Below are 20,632 nucleotides of genomic sequence, written 5' to 3'. Positions count from 1 at the left end.
AACTGGGTAAAACGATGGCGACGTAGAAGGTGAAAACTGATGAAAACGATCCTGGCTGGTGAAAGTGAAACAATGCTGGCGGATTAAAAGATAAAAGCGAGTTGTGGACACCAAATTCTGTGTATTGGCGCAATATGAGCATACACCAATACCGTTAGAAGAAAAGCCGTGACAGAGAGTATAACTTGGAGTGACTATGTTGTTATTGTCTATCTCCTAGTGAGTACAAGCGATAATGGTGGTCGATAACATGGATGATGGCTAGTGTCCAGTAACTTCTCTAGCAACTCCCTATTTTCCGTGGTGTATACTAGCTTTTATACTACAAGTCCAGAATAAATTTAGAATACTTGAAGTGAGTCCTTAGTAAGTCCATAGTACATAGATTGGTAAGAAATGATACCAAACACATGTTCCCAATGTTCTAAAGTAACAGCACCCACACGGTTTTACTGTGTACTGTGGTTCGAAAGTAACAGCACCCATATGGCTTTTACCACATATAGATGAAGTGATTAGCAAGAATGCCACCGATCTCCAGAATTTTGAGCTGCTGTGTTGCTGCGGCAAAGTACATTGAAGCAAGTGTACTGAAGTAGATGCTTGCGGCAATCTCTTGGCAGTATAACAGCCTTAGTAAAGACTGAGGAAAGGTCACGGCATTAGAGCTAATGCCACGGAATTGCTATTTGAGCTGCGGAATTGTGGCTGTGCTGTGGAATTGCGGCTGTGCTAAGCAATCAGATGGGATTCTAATTCCGTGAGATTGACAATCAGGTGCCTGGCAGAATTAATGAAAGAAGACTGGCAGAATTAATGAAAGGGGCGCGTAATTGATGTGGGGTACAAGTGGGGAAGGATAATTGGCGGCATTGAGCAATATTGCCGGGATCAAAATAGTAGGTTTGTGTGGTGGCTGGGGAATTAAATATCTGGTAAAATCCGTGAATTCTGAGCGTACAGAGCCTGGAGGCTCATCACCATCCTCCTCCACGTTAACTAGTCTCCCATCTTCAGTATCTCAAGAATCTCAGTTGTCAGTACCTACTGTACCTGCACCAATCCCTGCACCTCTACCAGCACCAGCACCAGCACCAGTTCCACCTCCTGCCATCCAAAAGCAAATCATTGCATCAGACTCTTCCTCTGATTACTATTCTTCCAGTCCAGTATGCCCTCTGCCCCCCACGAATATGTCCAGCACCGAGAACCAGGTGTCCCACGTTTTGACCCATGGCAGTGGACGATCTCCTCCCACCCTGATGCAGGGACATCTACACGACCCCAAGACACTGAGTACATACTCTGATGTAGGGGAGAATTACATGCGATGCCAGCTCCAGAAGAGACACGCTCTTCCTGATATTCTCGTGAACCTCGTCGAAGGACTTGTGGAGAACCTCACCACAGTCACATGGTTTAAGCAGCACCAGAAACACCTCATTACTCTATCTTTCACGCAGTTTATGGCTGAATTTCGAGAACACTTCCTTCCCACTATCTGGAAAAAGGACCTCGCCAATGAGATCTGGCAGGAATCAATGCCAGAGGGCTGTAACTTCATTGATTGGATCGAGAACCTCCAGGGACGTAACAGTCTCCTTGTGGACTATCCTGAGTTCATCAATGATGCAGCCTTCCTGGCGAACTTATGTGGCCATATCTCCAAGCCTCTCCAGGACGCAATTTGGAACATCAAGGAAATCTGTGAATGTAACAATTTAGATGCATGGACAAAACTCGTTACTGTTCAGGATGACAAACTGCACCACAAACATAAGGAGATTGCTGACGTTGTGGTGACTCTAGAATTGGCAAAATGTCAACACCTTGACAATTCAAACGCTACTGCTACATCTTCCTCTGCCTCCACTGTCCCCACAACCTTCTGCCGACCGCCACGTAGGACGTACACTCCTCCTTCAGAGGCATCCACATTGACTACTACCTCATCCTCTGCAGCCACGCTTCCTGGGAACACGTTCATATACAAGTTCCAGGGGAAACTTGGTGATGATGAGCGTGCTGTTCTTGCAGCAAACAATGGTTGTTTTGCATGCCGCGACATCGATATCCCACACGAAGAACAGGGATATGGCAAGTGCAAGGGACGACCACCTCCAGCTGCTGGTTACGAGCATTGTACCACAGACTGGGTAGTCTGACATCATGCAGACAAGGCCAAAGGACTACCGCTGTTCACTATCGCAGTCATGAATGCCCAGACAACTATGCCTGCCACTGCTCCTGCTCCTGCCCCAGCACAAGCTGCCCCTCAGGCTCCCGTTGCCTCCATACAAATCTTGGGAATGATGGCATGGCCTATTATGGCTGCCATACCTGTCAACGAATCCTCAGTACTCGATGTGGACAATGCTGATGGCACTATGGCTGATGCTAACCTCTCGGTTGATTCAGAAACTGTGAGTAAAATCCCCCCGCCTGTTCCCTTTGCTGTTTCACACCTGCTGTGGCAGTGTGCTGTTGATTCCCATGATCTGGCTGCACTAGAACCCTGTTCTAATGTTACTGCTTTAGTAGATGATGGCACACACCTTGTGCTAATTTGCCCAGAACTTGTTGAACGCCTGCACCTGAAACGTAGAACCTTGCCTGAACCTATAGAGATTGGTGTCACGATTTCAGACACTCCTTCACCTGCTTGCCACCTTACTGAATGGGTTAAACTCAAACCCCATGACACATTGAATCTTTGGTCCTCACAGATGGTACATGCCATTATTGCACCAGGACTTTGCACAGATATCATTCTCGGCCTACCCTTTCTTTTGGCCAACCATGTTGTAGTTGACCATCATCGACGCACTTGCATTTCTCTTCCTTCCGGTTTTGATCTTTTGCACCTGAAGGCACCACTGCCAAAAGATACTCCTTTACCTGCCGCTGATGTACGTAAACTTAATTCCCAGCTCAATCGCTCTGTGTCTTGTGAACTACCTTTCTTTACCTTACCTCCTGATGAAACTGCTTTTGCTACCCAGACTGATCATGCATATAACAAACTTTGTAATTCTGATATTATAGCTGCACTACGTACAAATATTGAACGATTAGCTTTCCTCAAATGCCTGAAGAAATTGAATGATGAGATTAAAGTCTCATATGCGGATGTTTTTGCCCCCATACCCCATGCTGATACCCTCTCTACAGACATGACCTGTAAGATTAAATTAAAGAATGCAGACAAGATAATCACCTTCCATTCCTATTCTTGCCCCCAAAAATTCTGTGAAGCCTGGCAGACGCTGATCCAGAAAAACATTGACGTGGGATGCATATGTCCATCTTCATCACCATATTCTTCCCCGGCATTCCTTATTCCGAAAACTGACAAGACAGTTCTTCCCAGATGGGTAAATGACTTCCGGCAGCTGAATGTGAATATGGTCTCCGACAAATACCCCTTGCCTTGCATTGACGACATTCTGGCAGACACTGGCCGTGGCAAGATATGGAGCAAGCTCGACATGACAGATAGTTTCTTCCACACCTGCATGCACCCAGAGAGCATTCCATACACAGCGGTGCAGACACCCTTTGGACTTTATGAGTGGTTAGTGATGCTACAGAGAATGAAGAATGCACCAGCGATCCATCAGCGCCGTGTCAACCATGCACTCCATCACCTCTTGGGAAAGATTTGCCACATCTATCTTGACGACATCATTATCTGGTCTGACTCAGTCGAGGAGCACATGCTACATGTGCATCAGGTACTCGATGCATTACGAGCTGATGCGCTTTACTGCAACCCGAAGAAATCTCAATTTTTCTTGCTGGAACTGGAATTTTTAGGCCATCGCATCTCGTGAAGAGGTATTGAGGTTGATAAATCTAAGGTTGAGCATATCAAGGAGTGGCCATGTCCTAAGATTGCCTCCCATGTTCACCAATTCCTCGGTCTGACTTGGTACCTTTCGGCCCATCTCCAGAATCTGGCGGAATATATTCGCATTCTGTCCCCACTCACTACAGATCAAGCAGAGAAGAATTTTCCAACTTGGACTGAACAACACCAAGAGGCATTTGACGCAATCAAGAATCTTGTATCTGAAAGCGCCTGTCTCACTGTGATAGACCATGTCAACCCTGGTGAGAATAAGATCTTTCTCACATGCGATGCAAGTGATTTTTGTACTGGTGCTGTCCTATCCTGAGGGCCAACTTGGGAGACAGCTCAACCTGTAGCATATGACTCCATGCAACTTACAGGAGCACAGCTCAACTACCCAGTTCACGAAAAAGAATTACTCGCAATTATATGTGCCTTGAAGAAGTGGCAATCTGACCTTCTTGGATCCCATATCTATGTTTTCACTAATCATCGCACATTAGAAAATTTTGACATGCAGAAAGATCTATCATGTTGACAGGCCCGTTGGCTCGAGGTGATGTCCCAATATGAGATGACCATCAGTTACATCAAAGGTGAAGACAATTGTGTAGCGGATGCATTATCACGATTACCCACAGATGATACACCTGCCACTGATGAAGATCCAGATGAGATCACATCCTGGAAAGACTGGCTCTCAAAAAACATGATAAACGCTGTACTGTCAATCTCGATGGACGTCTCAATATTATCAGCCATCAAGGCTGGTTACAAGATCAATGAGTTCTGCTCCAAATTTGTATCTGGCAAAACTATTCTCCCAAACATCAAGGAAGTGAATGGTCTCTGGTACATCGGTGATCGACTTCTAATTCCACACACGGGAACAATTAGAGAAGACTTATTCAAACTTGCACATGATACTCTTGGACATTTTGGCACTGATAAGTCTTATGCTACTCTTAGAGATGCTTACTACTGGCCCAACATGTGCAGAGATCTCGAGGCATTGTACATACCCAGTTGTGTACCTTGCCAGCGCAACAAATCTAGCACGATGAAGCCTGCTGGACCCTTACATCCACTTCCTGTCCCTGACAACCGTGGAGACAGTGTGGCGATTGATTTTGTTGGCCCTTTGTCCTTGGACAATGGCTTTAATTGTCTCCTTACCATGACAGACTGCCTTGGGTCCGATGTCCGACTTATTCCAACCTGCACCGATTTGACAGCTGAGGCTCTTGCTTCCCTCTTTTTTGACCACTGGTACTGCGAAAATGGTCTCCCCAACAACATTGTTTCCGATGGCGATAAACTTTTCATATCCAAATTCTGGAAAGCCTTACACAAACTAACTGGTGTACAGCTAAAAATGTCTTCCTCCTTCCACCCTGAGACTGACAGATCCTCTGAACGGTCTAATAAGACAATAAACCAGGCGATACGTTACCACGTTGAACACAACCAGAAAGGATGGGTACGCACCTTACCTGTCATTCGTTTCAACATCATGAACACAGTCAATGCCTCCACTGGTTTCTCAGGCTTTCAACTACATATGGAATGCTCACCCTGGATTCTACCTCCTCTAGTTCCGAATCGACTTGTGGACAATGTGAAATCCAATGCTGATGCTGCTAAGATCATCGCACAGCTCTTGGACGACACAGCTCAAGCTTGCGACAACCTCATCAAGGCAAAGATAAACCAAGCCCACCATGCAAACAAGCATCGAGGAAAAGAAGATGTCTTTGAGGTGGGCGATAAGGTGATGCTCAGTACCTTCCACCATCGTCGAGAGTACAAAGCTGGAGACAAGAGTCGCGTTGCTAAGTTCATGCCATGTTATGATGGTCCTTATGTTATATTACATGCTAATCCTGCCCTCTTGTCTTATACTATAGAAATGCCAAACACGCCAAATGTATTCCCCACCTTTCACGCCTCTGAACTCAAATGCTTCATACCAAATGATCTGACCCTCTTCCCCTCTCGAGAACACCATCTTCCTGAACCAATACTCACAGCAGACAGTTTCAAGGAATGTTTTATTGAATGAATCATCAACCAGCATAAACGCGGATGAGGCTATCAATACCTAGTCCGCTAGCTCAGCCAAGGACCTGAAGAAGATCGCTGGCTTTCCAGCAGTGCACTTGACGATTGTTCTTGTCTGATCCTCCCAGTGGTCTCGCTCCTTCATAGAGCAAGGTTACATCCACAAGGCATTTACATGTGGTGTCCATATGTCAGGTCATGTGGAGAGTGAGAATAGAGTTAACAAGAGTATTGGCGATATCAAAACAACACTCTTTGATCTTGTCACTGGGCTTATCAAGAGAACAGAGGGTCAAGATGACATGGAAACCCTACATGTTCAACAGGTATATATCTATATGCTATTGGAGCATCTTAAATTGCTCACAATTGATTCAGACAACACAAGTACAACACCCTTCAGCTATAGATGTGCTATTTGCAGAACCATTGAAGTTGATTCAGGGAAACTGTGTCTTGTATGCTGTTCAGAAATCATACAAACAAATGGAGCATTCTGTTTTCTATCATGTCGAATAGGTATCTCTTCCAGCAGGTCATACACATTAGGTTGGTGATTTACTGTACAGCTCATACTATAACATGTACTGATAGCTTCATAGAATGCTCTTGTTGTTTCAAATATACCTGAGGCACCCTCTGTGGTACATCATGCCTTAACAGAAGATGACATGACTTGTCTCATCAATGCATCAAAGGTGAATGATGTTCACTGGGAGCAAGAAGTCTGCAGTAGCTGATTACTGTATGATCTCAAGAGAGCATTACATTCTAAATTTTCGGCCAGCCTGATGGCTGGCTCCATGTTTGGTTTCCTATCCAAGAAACGTAACACCAGATAATAGGCTTGTTTCATCCACAAATCCATAATGCAGGGTGTTAGGGCTGGTATTGGACTGCCTAATAAACAATGGACTGAGGGATGAATAGAAAATGTCCATGTGGCAATATATCATCATTAGATGAACATGCAGAGACACATCATGGACATGTAGACTACAAAAGTGTATAAATATTAAACAAAACATCTGAATGAGTAGCTTTTTTACCCCACATTACAGATTAACAACCAATCAACTTGAGAGTCTCTGAACTAAGCTTCAGACCTTTAAAGCAAGTAACTAAGAATAGTCACTCACTCAGAATTTACCATTGCAACTGCAATCAATGCTATCACTGCCATATATAGCCATCAACACTTGTATCATTTCACATCATCACTACATCATAAACTATGCTGTTGAGCTATAAAAAGTAAGCTTAAACAAATCTATTGCATCATCAAACATCAATCACATCTCAATCACTCAAAGCTTAGCCAAAACCATAGCATTCGTGCTCTTCCCCACTTGAACCACACTACAGTATAGATATTTTCTCCATACAATATTATCTTGCTAACCCTGACTTCCGCTGACAAGGGGTTTCTGGTTTCATTCATACAAGTACATACAGTATGTACTATCTTTCACAGAATCTCCTCAATACATTTGAAGATGATAACATCAAGCTGTCTACAAAATACCTTCTCTGTTTTATTGCTACACATGGATGGTTGTGCTCAGGGTTATTTAAGATTGCCTACTACACATCTGAGTCCATTCATTTCATTGCTGTCCTTGACATGGGGCATACCCTTTGTGATTGCATGATGGGAATAAACCTAGGAATCCCATGCTGCCACTACTATGCACTTCTTCACTATTCCAGGCTGACTAGAGAACAAGGCTTATCTACTGTTGTATTCTATCTTAGCTTATTCAACCAAAGGTATTTGTCCATCAGTTTCAATTTAGAACACACCTACTTATAACACACAAGATGGCTTGCAAACTGTGACCTTGATATCATCAAGCTATCATCTGTCACCATAGGAAAGGCTGCACTGGATAGCTTGCTGTCTGTTGATCCAATCATTCCCTCAGCACTCCCCCTCTTTTTGTCACGGTTTCACCCCTATTTTTTGCCTTATCTTATCTTATCTGATCTTATTTTCATCTTATTTTATCTCTCAGCACCCAGTACCAGGATCTCCTGGAACCCCTATACACCATTATTCCCATCAGCTTCTACAGGGCTCTGATCAGATGTCTGCTCCATAACTATCACTTTGGAGTAGAGTGCTGGCACACTCTGGAGCTGCCAGCACTCTAGCCTCATATACTTTTTATGCTCATTCATTGAAAGCCATACTTCTCTATGTGAGAACCACAGATAGTACATTATTTTTAAGTAGGACTTACATATATTTAAGCTAGCCTCAGCTGTAGTCTTAAACCCCAGCTTCAGCTAAGGTTATACACTCTCAACTCTTACTTGAGCTCCCTGCTTATGGACTAAGAAGTCAACATCACTTAAAATGTGGCTTGCAACACATCTCTTACTCTGATTCACTGAACATGAGTGACAGATAAAGAACCCATCTTGCTAGTTGAGTTGGTGTATTACAATTAGCCAAAGCTTGCCTTCGAATATCCTCATCATTGTTTAATGATGGTGATTGTATGAACTCTTCAGACCAAACTGCCCTCATATTTGCCTGCACCTTCAGTTCTCTTATACTTTTAGTAGGAGCCATCACAGTTCATTACACCCAACCCTGATGACACCAAAGAGTACTGACCCCCAGAAGAGGGAGAGTAGACAGGCTCAATGGCTCATTAACAGGAAGCATCCAAACCAACAGCACTGTCAAGCTCCAACACCATATGCTGGAATCCGACAACAGAACAAAACAGGGCTTCAAACCTCCATACCCACTGACAAAGACCTCCCCATGTCAGTCCACTCTATCCTTGCAAGAGAAGCTCAGCCAGGCAATAGAGAAGGTGATTCCCTGAGAGAAGAAGATCTCAGCCAACTCCATATCCTGCCAGATGACACTGAGAGCATCACAGATCAGTCAGTCACTTCCACTGAGTTATCAGCTGCCATACTAGGCTACAACTCAGATGGAGAGTGACTCTATCAGAGAGGAACCTGAAGATTCTATGTGGATGCCATCTGTGGAAGAATCATGACTGATAAAGGAGATGACATATGGCTCATCAACTCAACCAGTTGAGTTGACATTACTGATGAGTTTTTCATTGGGTTATGAGGGCAAGACATGGGAGGAGGAGATGGACAGCTTTCTGGAGAGGAAGAGGCAGGAGAACAGCCAGACCTGAGTCAGATGTCCTCCCAAGAGACGTCATCACAATTGCAGACCTCAGACGTTTTGTGGAGCCTTCATCAGAGCTCCAGCACCCAACATTCACCCCAGATGACTACTCAGACACCACTAACCAGGAGAGAGACTCTTCCTCTGACAAGAAGCTCTATGAGTACTACACTCATGCTGACTCTCCACCCTGGATCAAGCCTATACAGTGGGTCATCTTCCTCCTAGATGAGGATGGTCAGTGGAGAATTCTTGAGTGGTTTGCCAGAAACCAACCCTTTTCAGACATGACCTTCCTCCTGAACCCTGTTCTGGAAGAGCTCGATCAGGCAGATTCCAATAATGACCCTCACTGCCAGTGCGCCATCTGTCAGTGCTTACAAGACCTCTCTTGAGCCTGATTTGATGAGGTTGGACCCCTGGGTCAGAGCTGGGATTGAGATCAATCAACAGGCATGGGAAGACAAGTACAACAATGATCCCCCCTATGATGAGGGAAGGGACAAGTTTGTCCAGAGGTCCAGCACTGGGACCCACAGGCAAAATATTTAACATAACATGAAAACAAATGCTAGACTGGACAGAGTGATGCCTCCCCTACAAGGTGACCTGGACCACATCCCCACAAGAGAGAGCCTATCGAGCAGCACCCCTAGGCTCAGAACTTGAGAAGAGAATTTTCTCTCTTGAAACATGATATGCTGCTGCCAAGTTTTGGAACAACATCCACCCTGATCAACAAGTGTCGGTCAGAAAGTGCTACACCATCCCCATCCCTAGCCTCAGTGATGCAGGCACCAACATCTCCTTTGTTGGGGGTAGTATCCATCAACTGATACAAGACCCCACTTAGCAGCCCATCAGACACATGGGCCTAGGCCTATTCATGGGTGGAGAGAATGGAGGTTCCAACCCCACACCAGGAGGAGGAGAATCTGGACCATCAGAAGGCAGCAGTGAACTGCCCACATCTCCTCCTCTGCCAGCTGTACCACCATCACCCTGCAGCGACCCAAATTTACAGTCCCTTCCACAACCCATGAACCCCCCTCTCCCTCTGGACTCTCCAGGAGGATGGACTATTGCAGATAGATAGCCGAATCCCTGGAAGAACATGGCTCCAAAGCTGATGTGGGTCCCCATGGTCTTCAAGAGAAAGGCCAATAACATTGACTGATTTTTCACCCAGTGCAAATACTACTTTGAGTCGCATGCTCAATTCTTCACCCCTAACGAGCATGGATACTGCCCTAACTGAGTCATCTTTGCTGTGTCCTTGTTTGAGGATAAAGCCATGGCATGGTGGGTCCAGCAGCAACAACGCTACTATGACTCACACTCAGAAAGACACCGAGCACCCAAGTGGTTGGACTTCAAGAAGGAAGTATGCCAGCAGTTCAAGGAGGTGGCTGAGGTAGAGATCAAGCACATTAAATAGAAGAAGTTAAAGCAAGCTAACTTCAAGTCAGCTGTAGCCTTCTTCAGCAAGTTCAAGGAGATGGCAGTGGCCACAGAATGCTTCCACAATGATGAAGAGATAAAGGAAGTTGTCAAGGCTGCCATCTGCCCAAATGTCAAGACAATCATCGTGTCTGGAGACAATGCATGCCTCACCAATTATTGGGAATGAAAGGACCACATCAGCTGAATGGACGAGAACTATAGGGTGCATATTGCACAGGGAGGAGGATGCCTCAGCAGGACCAAAGGGTTCAGGACCATGACTGGCAAAACCAGCAGATCTGGAGGCACCCCCAGTAATAACAGGAGAGACATCACTGGCATCACCTATGGAGGCCAGGGCCAGCTAATGGACATCAACTGTCTCAAACACAAGAGGTGATGTTTCTGATGTGGCCACAAGAGACATACTAAACAGGACAACAAGTGCCTGCCAGAAAGTCAGTGGCTGATTAAGAAGAAAAGGATACCAGTACAATGCCTATGAGCCATGTTGGCCAAGGCAGAACAGGAAGACCTCACAAGCTCGACAAAGATCAAGGAGGCAAAAGAGATGCCATCAGGGCACTAGGTGATTCTGCCCCACCAGCTAGGACTCAAATTTCTTTTGGTACATGCTTACTTATGAATAGTCATGCTTATGATATGCTTGTAGATACACCTATGGACAATATATCCATTTTGTCATGTTCCAAGGAGACTGAACATGAATCGCACCAACATGGCATAGGAGGGGATTACTGTCACTCTACAAGTACAGAACCCCTGACTGAGAATGAGCAGAGGGGCTCACCTCGAGTACAATTACCTCCAGGTGGAGCTAAGCAGTGGGATACAAGCATGAGTAGCCTAACAGTGAAAGGCTCAGGTAAGCTGCCTCATGAAGCAGCAGGAGAATCTCTCCATGATGAAACCTGTTAAGCACTAACTCGAACCTTCGCCAAAGCTGGTCTCTATCCTGTCACTCGCGTTCGGTGATTCAGTGTTAGAGAGGCGTTGGTAGATTGCGAGAAGTTAGGCGTCACTTATAGCGAAAGCAAGGAGCTTGTAAGAGTTAGGAGTGTATAACCTTAGCCGAAGCTGGGGTCTAAGGCCACAGCATAGGCTAGCTTAAATACATGTTAGACTCGTACTAAGAATAGTGTCTACCAGGGCGCATGCAGCAAGAAGTGCGTTGTTCAAAGAATGAGGAGCGAGGACACTAAAAGAAGTGTACTCCCGACAAATGAGAGTAAAGAGCGCATATCACCTGCATCCGCGCGGGACTCCGTCTGAATAGGCTGCATCCCGTAGACCACTCTCAACTGGCGGTCGACTCTCGTCCAACTACTAAGAAGCATGATGCCATCAAGAGAAGCGTGATGGTGCATGCGGGTCACTGGTCATCTGGGAGGCGGCAGCAGGAACTGGGGTGACAGCAGCCGGGTAACCAGATAAAGAGTGTGCTGGCGGAATATCATGGGTCTGGGAGATAAGATAGGTAGGTCCGGGGTTCTGAGAGATAAGGATAAGATAAGATAAGGAAAATAGGGGTAAAACCATAATAAAACCTCGCCTGTGAGCACTCTCAACTTTTATGACACTAACAATATGATCATAGGGAAACATCCACAGGTGACAATATCATCATCTTCTATACAGGTAGAAAACCATGGACACTGCAGAGGAGAGGGCATAGTTGTGTCAGGGTCTTTATGTGCCCCTTACAATAACCCAGTGCAGTCAGAACTGATCTCCAACCCTGGGAGAAGTTATGTGCTGAAAGCCTTTGAAAGTACTGCCTACTGCTCAATCACCCACAAGGATCAAGCAGGCCAAACAGGGGACAGAGAGTCCCCTTACAAGGTAAGCATTGAGGAAATTCCTGATGCTGAAGACAATTTTAGTTACTGACAGAGTTTGTGGAACTCTACAAAATCTGACCTATGCAGGCCATCCCCAACAGAAAAAGTCCCAAGTAGCACAAGTGAATGGGCAGGAAACTCAGTAACTGTAGAAGAACAAAAGGCCACAAGTCCTATGATGAACAGCAACAAGGGGAAGACCCTGATGCTGAAAAAGGGTAACCTCAAGTACTCATCAGAGGAGTACTCTTTGGACTCTTGATGGCTGAAGCTGTTTGGGGCTGCCTGGACCAAGCATGCCATCAAAACTACAGGGGAGAAGGAAAACCTTCTCAAACAATGAGTACACCTCTGATGAATATCAGAGGTCACCACTGAACTAGTCATCAACCTCCAAGGGAAGATCAGGAAAAACTACCAGGAGGAATATGAAAAGCTGGAACATATGGACCAGCTAATCAAGCCTCTGCAATACATCCATGAGAGGAAAGGACACAATGTGACTATCAGCCTACAACTAGAGACCTTCGACACTAGAACCCATCATTCCATGACAGCCCTGATTGACAGTAGCTGTACTAGAAGCGTGATAGGCTGACAATGGACCTGTGATCATAGTATTACCATACATAAGGCAGCTCATGTGACTCCAGTCTATAATGCCGATGAAACTTATAACAAGGGGAGCGATATCACAGAATTTGCTAAGGTCCATCTCAAAATTGGCAACCACAGTGAATGAATAGAGCTAGCTGTCATGGACCTAGGAATAACACCAATCTTCCTGGGGTACAACTGGCTGCAAAGGCACAACCCGATCATCGACTGAAAAATAGGATCGGTAACCTTAGCACACTGTGATTGTTGCAAGATACCGTTCCAACTCCCAGACAAAGATCCTGAACAGAAGTGGAGAACAGAAGTTGAGGGAAGTTTGTCAAAGTTTTCTTTTGTGAAAACATCAATAAAGTCCCTGTAATGATTGGGGATGATTTCTTCAAAGGACTTGACTTGTTTCTCTTCATTTGCCTTAGCTGCCAACTTGTTGGCTTTGTGGCCTATTGCTCATACATGAAAGGCCTTGTTGAAGTCGATTACAAGGATGGTATCCCCCTCCCCTTGCAAACCTTGGGATCATGCAATTAAGTTGACCCCCAATGCAAACATGAGCCTAGACTGCAAGGTCTACCCCTTAAACCCAAAGGAGTAAGAGGAGCTAGACAAGTTTCTTGATGAAAACTTGGCAACAGGTCGAATGGATAAGCTCAAGGGCATGAAGTATTTGACTAAGCTAGATGTCTGATGGGGGTACAATAACATCTGAATCAAGGACAGAGACAAGTTCAAAGCTGCATTCTGTACCAACTGAGATCTCTATGAGCCCCTTGTCATGTTCTTCAGGCTCACCAACTCACCCATCACCTTTCAGTGGATGATGAATGATATCTTCAAAGATCTCATTGCATGAGGAAAAGTCACAATTTACCTTGATGATATTCTCATCTTCACAAAGGACAAGACAGAGCACTGAAGAATTGTGCAAGAGGTCCTAGAGATCTTATGAAAGAACAAATTGTTCTTAAAGGCAGAAAAGTGTGAGTTTGAGGTGCTAGAAACTGAGTATCTCAGAGTCATCATCGGCGAGGGCTCAATCAAGATGGACCCTGTCAAAGTCACAGGAATCATGGATTGGCTGGAACTAACCAAGAAACAAGAATTACAATTGTTCTTGGGGTTCACCAACTTCTACTGATGATTTATCTGGCACTACAGTAACATCATCAAACCAATGATCAAACTCATAGGAAAGGTCCCATGGACCTGGGGAAAGGAACAAAAAGGCATTTGAGAAACTCAAATGTCAATTTGCAGAAGGAGTCATTCTGGCAATGTTGTCAAAATCCCTCTCAACAATGGAATGCAACTACGAAATCTATGACAAAGAGTTGCTTGCAATAATGATCGCCCTGGAAGAATGGTGGCATTATCTGGTGGGCACAAGACAAGAGTTTGAGATCTGGACAGACCACTCAAACTTGCAATATTTCTGCAAGCCTCAAAAACTCAATCATAGACAAGCACAATGGGTTACTGAGTTAGTGAAATATCATTTCATGCTCCACCACAAGCCAGGAGCATCCAACAGGAAAGCTGACCTTCTGAGTTGGCAGGCAGATCATGACCAAGAGAAGAAGGACAATGACGATGTAGTCCTTCTTAAACCAGAATTATTCTAGGCACTGATCATGCCCATGGAAGAAGAAGTTCACAACAAGATCAGGTGGGCAATGGGGGACTCACAACAGTGGGACAAAGAAATTTCAGCCTCCCTTAATCATGAAAAAGGGATTGCCAAGAAGGATTGCCTACTCTACTATGATGGATGCATCTATGTTCTCTGGGACCATACACTATGAGGGGAGTTGATCTTCCACTGCCATGACCACATCTCAGCAGGACACCCAGGCATCAAAAAGACCAAGGAATTGGTCTTAAGAGAGTACTGGTAGCCTAAACTGTGACAAGACATGGAAACCTATGTCAGAGGCTGTGAAACATGTCAAAGGACCAAAACAAACATGAAGCAGAAGGCAGCACTGCTGCATCTGAATGCAATACTATCATGACCATGAGAACACATCTCAGTTGATATGATCATCAGATTCCCAGACTCCAAAGGCTATGATGTGATACTTGCCATTGTGGACCGATTTTCCAAGTACATCATCCTAGTCCCATGCACCAAGGAACTTTCATCAAGTGAGTGAGCAAAGATCCTATGCAACAAAATCATCTGCTAATTCAGAATAACCTCATCCAAAGTCATCTCTGATTGAGGGCCCCAATTTGTCTCCAAGTTCATCAAAGAACTATATGCAATGATGAACATTCAGGGGAACCCCTCAACAGCCTATCACCCACAGACAGATGGACAAACAGAGTGAGTCAACCAACAGTTCCCAAACAAGCAGAAACCCCATCGGTCACTGACTTTGTCAAAGACCTCCAAGAAGTTTGTGAAATAATGAAGAAATCCTTGGAAAAGGCAGTGGAAGCCATGAAATGCACTTATGACAAGCACACACATGCTCCAGAGGAGTATCAACTGGGTGACAAAGTCTGGTTGGACTCAACCAACCTTCACCTCTCACATCCCACAAAGAAGCTGGATGACAAATGAGTTGGCCCCTTTGTGATGCACTAACTCAGATCTGAACAAAGGCATGATCTCCAGCTGACACTCATGTTCGGTGATTCAGTGTGAGAAGAAGTGTTTGCAGATCATAAGAGGTGGAGCATTACTTAGATAGACTCAAGCAAGAAGCTTGTCTCATAAGAGTTAGGAGTGTATAAGCTTAGCTGAAGCTGAGGCTTAAGGCCACAGCATAGGCTGGCTTAAATACACATTTGCTCTATCTAATAATAAATCCCAGCCATGATTCTCACATACAGAAATGTGGCCTTCAACAAATGAGTATAAAGAGCGTATGTCACCCGCATGGAAGTGGGACTCCATCTGACTTGACCTTATCCCATAGACTGCTCTCAACTAGCAACTTGTATTGTTAAACCATTAGGAAGCATGATGCCATCAGGAGAAGCATGATAGCACATGAGGAGCATCAGTCATCTGGGACATGGCAACCGGTGATGTGCTTGGTAATAGGCAGTGCGCAAATGAAACAAGCATCTAGATCATCAATCTAGATACTAAATCACACACACACACTATCACCAATGTATATAAGTTTGAGGGTGAGTACAATAGAAGCACTCACGATGTACTTAGATTTAGATAATCTAGTGGGGTTTTGTCTGAAAACAACTTCAATTCTTCTTTCGATGTGTTTTACACAAAGTACACTAGTCCGCAATAGCAGGATTTATGAACTTGTTTTGCAAGGTATAGTCGAGCAAGTTATACTCGTTTTGATGTCATCTAGAAGAGCTTCTAGCAGACACTTCAAATAATCAAACAACCAAAGACTCCAAGGTCTACAAAGAGTGCAAAATCACTCTACAAAGAATGCACAGGTTCTGACTTCAAGTATAAGATTTGCGAAGAGTACACAGACTCTGGAGTTCCTTGAACTTGATGATTGTTCAAACTTAAAGTGTTCTAGGGCTTATTTTACTTCAACTAGATGAGGTCTTTTGACTTAAAGTTGACTCAGCACATCTAGATCGCTAATCTCGGAGAGAGAGAGAGCACGAGGCCTTTGTCTGCAGAGCAGTTCAATTAACTAGCAAGGCGCAAATGCGGGGACGGCTCTACTTCCTACTTAACTCTTCTAGATTACTGTAGTCGCCCTTATGGGTTGACTTTGGTAACTTAATGATGTAACCACTGATCGTGATCAGCTGCAGGTCCGAGATTATATTCTGTTGATCACTGCACGATCAAGGTCGGTCATCTCAGTACCCAACGTGGCTATTCATTCTTCCAAGGTTATTCCTTTCCTAGCCTGAGTTGATCTCGAAAGCTGATCTGTTTCTCGACTTAGCAATTTTTCTTGACAGGTTCTTTCTATTTGTCGAGGTGACAAGGCATCTAGTTCATTCCATTCTTCAACTTCTTGGTTTTTATACTTCATACAGATGAGTCCCCGAGATTTGACTGTAATAGTCTTGTTTAGGTAGGGCTTAGCTTGGCATGTTGATGGCTGGTAGAATTGACTCTTCAAGATGTTGTTTCTAAGTCCATTCTGTACTGCCATGCTTTCATTCTTTATGTAGTATTTAGCTACCAGTGTGAAGCCTCCACTGTAGCTCTCTGTACTGCTTGTAGATTGTATAAACTGATGTAAAATCGCAAAATCTATGGGTAGTCTGATATCAGGCATATCACTGGATAAACAGGTAGAGGATTAAGCATGATGCAGCCAAGATGCTGAGGTCCAGATAAGATAAAATAAGGAAAAATAGGGGTAAAATCATAACAATATCCTCCAACTAAGACTGTCATCCTGACAGTCATTAGATGTTAGCCACTAACTCAAATCGACTTAGATCGTACTAGGGTCACTACTCGCACTTCGGTAGACGACGCTCTAGCAAGTCAAAGGCGATGTAAGTCGATGGGACACGTAGTCACGAAGGACGGAGTTCGATGTTAGGTAGAATTAACCTTAGCCGAAGCTGGGGTTCAGACCAGCTGAGGCTCTACTTAAATACACGTGAGTATTCTAAAAATACCACTGTGCAGTCAGTCCGTGATGATCGTGCACTGCGTAATCCGGCTGACTAAAGAAAAGAAAAGAAAAGAAAAGGAAAGAAAAAGAAAAAGAAAAGAATAATCGTAACATTACCCCCTCCTTAAGACTCATTCGTCCCGAATGAGAATATGTCTCCTTTCTTCCACAGCAGTGAGTCGAGGGTCTCCCTTCTGCTTTAAAACAGGATCGATTGGGCCTCCGCTACACCGTAAAAAGTCACTTCGTGTGTTCGGCCTCCAACCCTCTCTCCCCCTGGACTCAGGTTCCTATAACTCCTGAGCCACTTTGCGCCGGTTAGGCCTCGACTGTCTGTCGGGATCCGCGATCCCTAAGGGTTCAGTGCTCATAAATGAGCGGTGGAAATCCCCTTCTACACCGTGGAAATTGCTTTAAGACTCCCGCGTCCTGCAGGAGTCAATGGATACTTCTTGGGAAGAGGACGATCCTGATTCCGAGTAATACGACCATTCGTCGTCATCTTCATCATCGTTGTCATCATCTTCATTTTTGTCCCAGTCTTCGATGACTCGTTGGAGATGGTCTACATCCGATTCATCGATATCGGAGTAGTTAGGTGACTCGTTGTGTAGTGAAGGGGTATTGTCGATTACGTTGAGTTCTTCCAAATGGGCCGGTGCGGTACATTCAGAGGAATAGACGGTTATGATATCGGTGACACAGGGGGTATCGGGGTCATGATATTCAATCGGAAGGTTACGGGGGATTTTATCGTCGTACCCAGTGGTCCTTCCCTCGTCATTGACGGTCCATATCATCTTTTGAACCCGGGCTTCATAATCCGTTACCAGTTCTTCCGCATTGGCCATGTCGGAACGTTTAACCCAAGAGTTTTCCTCGCCGGGGTAGCCCTTCCACTTGACTAAATATTCCGTGATTGTTCGCCGAGTCCTTCCGCGGCCAACAACTCGGTCCCTTTCTGCAACAATCTCCTCGATTTCGTATTCCTCTTCATCATCAATTAATTCGGGGGGCGGCCTTTCAGGTCGCGGTTGATTCGGGAATTCCGGCGAGTGGTACGGAGACAATAGGGATTCGTTGAATCGATTATGAATTCGCCATTTTTGTGGGAGTTTCAGCTCATAGGCTGATGCTCCTTTCTTGGCTACGATGGTGAACGGACCAACTCGTCGGTCTCCTAACTTTTTCGCGGGGCATGGAAGGTTGAGGTGAGTAGAATCTAGCCATACTTTGTCGCCAGGTTGGTATTCCACTGCCTTCCCTTTATGCTTGTCGTAGTTTTTCTTCATCAACTCGGCCGCTCGTTCAAGAGATTGTTTCGCCTTCTCTTGTACTTCCTGAATTCCTTGTACTAGTTTTGACGCTGCTGGTACCGCATCCGGTCGCTGAGTGGTTTTAATGACTTGTCCGTCGCGTCCAAAAACCACCTTGTATGGGGAAAAGCCGGTCGCTGAGTGCTTCCGGTTGTTGTGAGTGAAGGCTGCGAGGGGCAGCCATTCACTCCAGTCATCCTGTCGATAACTGACGAACATCTTGAGGTACTTTTCAATTTCTTGATTGACCCTTTCTGTCTGTCCGTCAGTTTGAGGGTGGTAGGCTGTGGAGGGGTTTCCTGTGACTTGAATGAGAGCGTAGAACTCCTTCATAAATTTTGACACAAAGACAGCCCCTCGGTCGGAGATGACCTTTTCTGGCATGACGCCGTACAGTACATAGACGTAGTCTCGGAGGATTTTGGCAAAGCCTAGCGATGACAATTCCTCGGTACATGCAATGGGTATGATGGTCTTGGAGAACCTATCGACCAGGACCAGAATCGAATCGTTCCCTCTTGAATCGGGAAGTTTAGTGATCATGTCGACCGAGATATGGGTCCACGGTCGGTTGGGAATCTCATTTGGGTGGAGAGGTGCCCTTTTGGGGCGACGATCTGCCTTAGTTCGTTGGCAGACCTCGCATCCCTTGACGTATCCTTCTACCTCCGAACGCATTCGTGGCCACCAGTAGTCTCTTAAAATGAGCTCCTTGGTTTTTTCGATTCCTGGGTGCCCCGCGGTTACATGATCGTGCCGCAAGGAGATGATCTCGCCTCGCAGTCTCTTGTCCCTGGGGACATAGATGCGCCCATCGTACCATAGCAGCTCTTGATCCCGAGAGATTCCCTTTTCGTGGTTAAGGGAATCGGATATGCCTCGATCCCACTTGCGTGGGTCATGAGTGGCCTGCTTGATCTTTTCATGTAGTTCCTCCGTGGTGGGCATGATGAGTGCGCGGAAGTGAGCGGGTTTTAAGACCGTCACATCCCGGTTATCGTCCTTTCCTTGATTGTGATCTGCGCGTCGGGACAACAAGTCGGCCTTTCGATTTTGCGCCCCGGGTTTGTGGTGTAGAGTGAATTGATACTCCGCCAACTCAGTTACCCATCGAGCTTGTCGTCGATTGAGTTTTTGAGGTTTGCGAAAGTACTGGAGGTTAGAGTGGTCCGTCCAGATCTCAAAATCTTCTCGAGCGCCCATGAGATACTGCCGCCATTCTTCTAGCGCCAGCATAATGGCGAGAAGTTCCTTGTCGTAGATCTCGTAGTTACGCTCGGTGATGGATAGTGCCTTGGATAAAAAGGCAACTGGTCGCCACTTCTCCTCTTGCCACTGGGACAGTACGGCCCCTACGGCTCCTTCACTGGAGTCTGCTTCCACTCTGAACTTCCCCTCGTCAAGAGGAATGGCCAGCACCACGTCCTCGTGAAAGAGCCTTTTGAGATTCTCGAAGGCCTCCTGCTGGACTTTCTCCCATTTCCATTCGACCTTCCCTGTGAGGGCGGTAAGGGGTTTGACGTGTTTACTATAATCGCGAATGAACCGTCGATAGAAATTGCAAAAGCCTAAAAATGATTGAAGTTCCTGCTTCTTGGTAGGAACTGGCCAGTCGAGTAGTCCGGAGATCTTGACTGGATCCATGCAGATTCTTCCTTCGCTGATGAGCACGCCTAGGTACTCCGTCTCCTTCACCTCGAACTCGCATTTCTCCGCTTTAAGGAAGAGCTTGTTCTCCCGGA

At 45.4% G+C, this 20,632-nt stretch overlaps 1 protein-coding gene across 1 annotated transcript; it reads left to right on the top strand.

Annotated features, from left to right (window-relative positions):
- Positions 1 to 6,084: 6,084 nt before the first annotated feature.
- On the top strand, positions 6,085 to 7,727 carry EV420DRAFT_1272717 (uncharacterized protein; the record flags this gene model as incomplete). Its single annotated transcript, XM_060467720.1, has 3 exons — positions 6,085 to 6,240; positions 6,293 to 6,424; positions 7,389 to 7,727. Coding segments are annotated over 3 exons (627 nt in total), but the record flags the coding sequence as incomplete, so codon positions are not given.
- Between the last annotated feature and the right edge of the window lie 12,905 nt (positions 7,728 to 20,632).

The sequence above is a fragment of the Desarmillaria tabescens genome (genome assembly GCF_030435595.1).
Source record: "Desarmillaria tabescens strain CCBAS 213 chromosome Unknown EV420scaffold_25, whole genome shotgun sequence".
Lineage (NCBI taxonomy): Eukaryota > Fungi > Basidiomycota > Agaricomycetes > Agaricales > Physalacriaceae > Desarmillaria > Desarmillaria tabescens.
The sequence above is the reverse complement of the archived record's forward strand: the minus strand, read 5'-3'. Positions and strand labels throughout refer to the sequence as shown.